The following is a 6,047-nucleotide window of genomic DNA, read 5'->3' on the forward strand; positions in this document are numbered from 1 at the left end:
ATCGCCCAACCATTCCATCAGAAGACTTTCCTAAAGGAAATAGACCCATGTTGGAATTGGGTGGGACCCCTGGCTCATGGAGCCTAACCTTTCTCCTTAAAACATGGGCAGGCATTTATTGCCCAAATCGACACTCAGATAAATTCTCAAAGTGTAATGAGTGCATAATAATCCCTCGATTATTAAAATAAATTATTAAATTAAAATGCTTTCTGATTTAAAACAACGAATTAAATCCTAGGGGAAAAAAAACAAACATTTCAAACTCTGTCAGTCCCTAATCTTAAGGTCTCATTGATTTTAAGGATCTCTCCTATATTGTGGACATCTGGATGACTCGGTCAGTCCCCGGGCCTTCAGAAAGAATAGCCTGGGCCCTTTTTTATACAAATGCCTGAGGGGAAGAAGGAAGATGCACCCCTTATGTCTCAGGCATAGCATTAAGCTGTCTCCAAATATTATCTCCAAATAATATCCGAATAGGATACTAACCAGTAACAAGAAAAAAATCCTATCCTCCTACATCCGAGTTGGGGCATCCCTGACATGAGTAAGAAGTGGGACTCAAGAGAAGCATAAACCAAGCTGCAAAGCCACTGGGCTTCCCTACCTGGACACTTGGCTAACAGGAGGCAGCGCCTCTTCCACCAAACAATGCCGCCCACTTACAGTTGTTAACAGAAACATGAAACTGGGAAGATGGCAAAACGACCTCAGCCAAGAAGAGGTTACAGGGGCTCCTTGGGAGCTTGCCTTCCCCATGGAGAAAGCACAAGTATCAGGCCCCCAATCTCTCTCTTTCATTTCACAAAAGGTAGACCAGGCCCCAGGCCTCAAAGGTCAAGGTCAGGTAGACAGTGATCATCTCTCTGGCGGGCCACTATCCATCCCCCACCCCAACAAATAAAGCATGAAGCTCAAAACAAATATCCTAGGACACATTTCAGAAGTAACAGAAGAGAAATCAAGATCTGATTTGGGAATGGCTGGAATAATGGACCCCAAATGGATACGGAGGGTTCCCCTGAAGACAAGAGTAACCCAGCTCTCACAGAGGCCCTTCCTGGAATGACATGGCAGCTGAGGCTGCACCCACACCACAAAGCTCATTCTCTGGGGCGCCCTATTCTGCCAAGCACCGAAGTAAAGTGGTCAAGATCCCTTTGCGTCATCAAACTCTTGCTATTTGTCTACGAAAATTTAGGTTTTATTCTTTCATAAAAGGGCATAAAAGAAACCCTTCCAACCTCCTCCCTTCCCTCTCTTCTTCTCACCTCCCTTTTCCCTCCCTTTTCCTTCCCCTTTCTCCCTCCTTCCCCCACTTCACTCTTAACTAGAAAACCAAAAAATTGCCAAGAACATCTTAAGTAAAATGAACCGAGAACAACCTGGGGGTGGGGAGGGGCAGCAGAAAAGCAGGCAGCTTCTGGAAAAGCTCAATGAACCCAATGAAATCAGCCTCCCCCTTTTACAGAATTCTAGGGGGTGATGTCTGTGGGTAAGAGTGACCACATGTCCTTCTCCTCTTGACCAGGGCAGGACCCATGAGGAGCCCAGAACTTCAAAGCCCCTGCTTTTGGGGTCATCAAGCAGCCATGACTCTGCCCTCCCCCCCTTACATTACTGGTAGGTGTGAATAAAGTCTTTCATCTCCCAAGCTTCAGTTTCCTCCAAGAAAGAAAAGGGGTGGACCAGTGCTCCGGGAAGGCCCTTCCAGCCACGATTCTTGGGCTCTAGGAGAAATCCATTTCACCTTCTGCCTCGGCTTCCCCATCTGTAGCCCAGGATCTAAGGCCCTGGGGAAAGCATTTCATCTCTGGGGCCTCAGTTTCCCCCTCTGTCATGGGAGAGGGTGAGCTGGTGGATCTCCCTCCTGGTCCTTCCCTGGCCTCAGTTTCCCCCTCTGCCATGGGAGGGGCTGGACTGGGGGCTCTCCCTCCTGGTCCTTCCTTGGCCTGTTTCTCCCCCCTCTGCCATGGCAGAGGATGGGCTGGCAGAGCTCCCTCCTGGTCCTTCCCTGGCCTCAGTTTTCCCTCCTTGTCATGGGAGAGGATGGGCTGGCAGAGCTCCCTCCTGGTCCTTCCCTGGCCTCAGTTTCCCCCTCTGTCGTGGGAGAGGATGGGCTGGCAGAGCTCCCTCTCAGGCTTTCCCCTGCCTCAGTTTCCCCCTCTGTCGTGGGAGAGGATGGGCTGGCAGAGCTCCCTCTCAGGCTTTCCCCTGCCTCAGTTTCCCCCTCTGTCACAGGAGGGGCTGGCAGAGCTCCCTCCTGGTCCTTCCCTGGCCTGTTTCTCCCCCCTCTGTCATGGGAGAGGATGGGCTGGTGGACCTCCCTCCTGGTCCTTCCCTGCCTGTTTCCCCCTTGTCATGGGAGAGGATGGGCTGGCAGAGCTCCCTCCTGGTCCTTCCCTGGCCTGTTTCTCCCCCCTCTGTCATGGGAGAGGATGGGCTGGTGGACCTCCCTCCTGGTCCTTCCCCTGCCTCAGTTTCCCCCTCTGTCATGGGAGAGGATGGGCTGGTGGACCTCCCTCCTGGTCCTTCCCTGCCTGTTTCCCCCTTGTCATGGGAGAGGATGGGCTGGCAGAGCTCCCTCCTGGTCCTTCCCTGGCCTGTTTCTCCCCCCTCTGTCATGGGAGAGGATGGGCTGGCAGAGCTCCCTCCTGGTCCTTCCTTGGCCTGTTTCTCCCTCCTTGTCATGGGAGAGGATGGGCTGGCAGAGCTCCCTCCTGGTCCTTCCCCTGCCTCAGTTTCCCCCTCTGTCATGGGAGAGGATGGGCTGGCAGAGCTCCCTCCTGGTCCTTCCCCTGCCTCAGTTTCCCCCTCTGCCATGGGAGAGGATGGGCTGGCAGAGCTCCCTCCTGGTCCTTCCCCTGCCTCAGTTTCCCCCTCTGCCATGGGAGAGGATGGGCTGGCAGAGCTCCCTCCTGGTCCTTCCCTGGCCTGTTTCTCCCCCCTCTGTCATGGGAGAGGATGGGCTGGTGGACCTCCCTCCTGGTCCTTCCCCTGCCTCAGTTTCCCCCTCTGTCATGGGAGAGGATGGGCTGGTGGACCTCCCTCCTGGTCCTTCCCTGCCTGTTTCCCCCTTGTCATGGGAGAGGATGGGCTGGCAGAGCTCCCTCCTGGTCCTTCCCTGGCCTGTTTCTCCCCCCTCTGTCATGGGAGAGGATGGGCTGGTGGATCTCCCTCCTGGTCCTTCCCCTGCCTCAGTTTCCCCCTCTGTCATGGGAGAGGATGGGCTGGTGGATCTCCCTCCTGGTCCTTCCCCTGCCTCAGTTTCCCCCTCTGTCATGGGAGAGGATGGGCTGGCAGAGCTCCCTCCTGGTCCTTCCCCTGCCTCAGTTTCCCCCTCTGCCATGGGAGAGGATGGGCTGGCAGAGCTCCCTCCTGGTCCTTCCCCTGCCTGTTTCCCCCTTGTCATGGGAGAGGATGGGCTGGTGGACCTCCCTCCTGGTCCTTCCCTGCCTGTTTCCCCCTTGTCATGGGAGAGGATGGGCTGGCAGAGCTCCCTCCTGGTCCTTCCTTGGCCTGTTTCTCCCCCCTCTGCCATGGGAGAGGATGGGCTGGCAGAGCTCCCTCTCAGGCTTTCCCCTGCCTCAGTTTCCCCCTCTGTCACAGGAGGGGCTGGGCTGGGGGCTCTCCCTCCTGGTCCTCCCCCGGACTTAGTTTCCCAGGGCCGGGACCCCGGCTGTGCTTCGTTAGGGGTCATGGATGGGCTCTCCCCTGGGCACCCCTGGTCGCGGCGGACCCGGGGCTCCTTTCCCTTTCGGACGCTCCAAGCTGAGCCCCAGGCCCGGCTGGCTCCCCGCCCCGCGCTTCGGCTCCGCCCCGGCTCCCCCACCGGCCGGCGCGCAGCTGCTCAGAACGGCGGCGTGTGGCCCCCGCGGCTCGCCGTCCCCTCTCCCCCCGCCGTCTCACCTGCCAGCAGACTCCGCACTTCATCAGGGATGGCTCCGGGAGAGGAGGTGCTGCCGGCTTGGGGCATGGTCAGGGCTGGAAGAACGGACGTAGGGCGCGCCCGTCGGCTTCTCTGCCTGCCTGCCTGCCTCGGCCGAGCTACCTCCTAAGGAGGAAGTCCCGGGCAGCCCGGTGGCCCGCAACCGCTGGACTAGCCGCCGGCCAGGCCCCCACTCGAGCCCCGCCCTCCCGGAAAAGAGAGGCGGGGCCTGGGATAGAGGCGTGCCTCACCGCGCCTGCGCCGCCCCAACTCCGGCCTGAGCCCCGCCTCTTGGGGGGAGGGTGGGAGGTGTCTGGGATGAAGAAAAAACACTAGGCGCCTGCGCGGCCCAAGCCACCCTGCGGGCCACGCCCACCACACAATGGCGTTTCGGAGAGTCCAGCCAGTCATATAGCTAGGCTATCTGGGTACGGAGGACAAGAGCCTCCAAACATGCCGGGGCGCCCGCCCTCCCGTTCGTCCAACCCGTGCGGGATTCCCAGCTCCACTGAGACCCAGCCGGCAAGACGTAAACACGTACCCCAAACAAATATGGCGGCCCCATTCAGTTCGCCGAAAAGCCCGGAGTTCAGGTCTTCCGCCAGTCCTCCGTGAGAAGCCTATCCGCGGGGCGGTTTCCAAAGACCCCTTTGTGATTGGCTCTTAAACTGTTTGCCCCTCCCATTGTCTTGTTTCTGTTATTTACCCCTACAGGAGGGTGGAGAGAGAGGCGGGCTGAGTCCACCTAGTTGAAAAGATTGGCCAATCAGAGGACAGGGATGGGTATAACACCCCCTCCCCCGACTCGGGGAACCTATCGGTGCGCTGGGGGGCGTGGCCCGAGCTCCAGCCGGGTCCTCGAGTTCACTCAGCCCCAGTCCCGCCCCAGCCTGGCTGATGGGGGCTAAGAGAAACAAATCTCTTCGCGGGGCTGCAGCTGCACTGGGCCGGCTCCTCCTGCGCACGGTTGGGAGCTTCGAAACTTAGGGGCTGGAAGAGCCTCGGGCAGAATGTTTCAGGGGAAGCAAAGCCCGAAGAGGCGGGCGCAGGTCAGGAAGTGAGCCCCGGACCGAGAGCCCTACACATGCAGTCCGGGAGCTGGCCGCGCGCATTTACGAAGCGCTTCCTGACCTCCCTCGGCTCGCTCTTCGCCACGCCCCCCGAAGTCACCGCCCTTGGGTGTAAGCGCCGGGAGGGCAGGCCATGACCCCCGTTATCTAGCGAGCTTCAGCTGCTGCGGGAGCGCGGCGCGAGTGCTTGTGAGGACTGACTTCTGTGGGACGGCTGACCCTCAGGAGGCTTCGCTTGTGTTCTCTGAAGCAGCCTGTGTGCATTTAAGTTACCTCCAAACAGAGGGTCCCCATTTTTGAGCCAGGAAGGATCCTAGAGTTGACCCCGACCCTTATTTTACAAATGAGAAGACTAAGGGTGGCACAGTGGGTGGGGCACCAGGCCTGGAGTCAGGAAGACCTGGGTTCAGATCTAGCCAAGACATTTGCCAGCTTCATGACCCTGAGCAAATCGATTCATTCGGTCTGCCTCAGTTTTCTCATCTGCAAAACGGGCTGGAGAAGGAAATGACCAACCATTCCAGTGTCTTTGCCACGAAAACCCCGAATGGGGTCACAAAGAATTGCACAGACTGAAAACAACTAAACAGCAAAGACTACAGAGAATCTTCATTTAAGATGTTCCCAGGTCAGAAAGAGTCAGGAATTGATTTTCATAAATGGGTGTGACCAAAAATGCAGGAGCCTGGGCAAATTGAGCTGGGCTGGGCCTTCCCGGTCACACACAGGTAACTGATGCCCAGCTCAGCCTGAAGCCTTCCCGGCCTGGAAGTGCTCGTGCTTCACTTTGAGCAGGGGGTCGTCTCCCACTGAGCTGGGACTCAGGAGGACCCCGGCTGGGACCAGGTTGAATGTTAATGAATAAATGAAACATCCTAGAGGAGGGTAAATTCAGTTTGAATAAATATAGGGTGTGGTTGCCAGTGCAACAATTCCTTTCATTGATGGATTTTGGTCAAGATGAGTCTGCAATGTGGCCCAGCAGTCAGGAGTCCGCATCTAGTTGGAATCCATGGGCAGTATTCAGAGCAAGGAAGATGCCCTGA

At 57.4% G+C, this 6,047-nt stretch overlaps 1 protein-coding gene across 3 annotated transcripts in view; it reads right to left on the reverse strand.

Moving 5' to 3' along the window:
* Nucleotides 1-4,632, reverse strand: part of SKAP2 (src kinase associated phosphoprotein 2) — a 163,107-nt gene extending 158,475 nt beyond the window's left edge. For all 3 annotated transcript variants that reach the window (XM_051963490.1, XM_051963491.1, XM_051963489.1), the window contains exon 1: nt 3,913-4,632. In XM_051963490.1, the coding sequence (XP_051819450.1) occupies nt 3,913-3,979 (67 nt within the window). In that variant the 5' untranslated portion in view covers nt 3,980-4,632. The remainder of the gene's footprint in view (nt 1-3,912) is intronic.
* Between the last annotated feature and the right edge of the window lie 1,415 nt (nt 4,633-6,047).

This window comes from Antechinus flavipes, chromosome 5 (assembly GCF_016432865.1).
Source record: "Antechinus flavipes isolate AdamAnt ecotype Samford, QLD, Australia chromosome 5, AdamAnt_v2, whole genome shotgun sequence".
Taxonomy (NCBI): domain Eukaryota; kingdom Metazoa; phylum Chordata; class Mammalia; order Dasyuromorphia; family Dasyuridae; genus Antechinus; species Antechinus flavipes.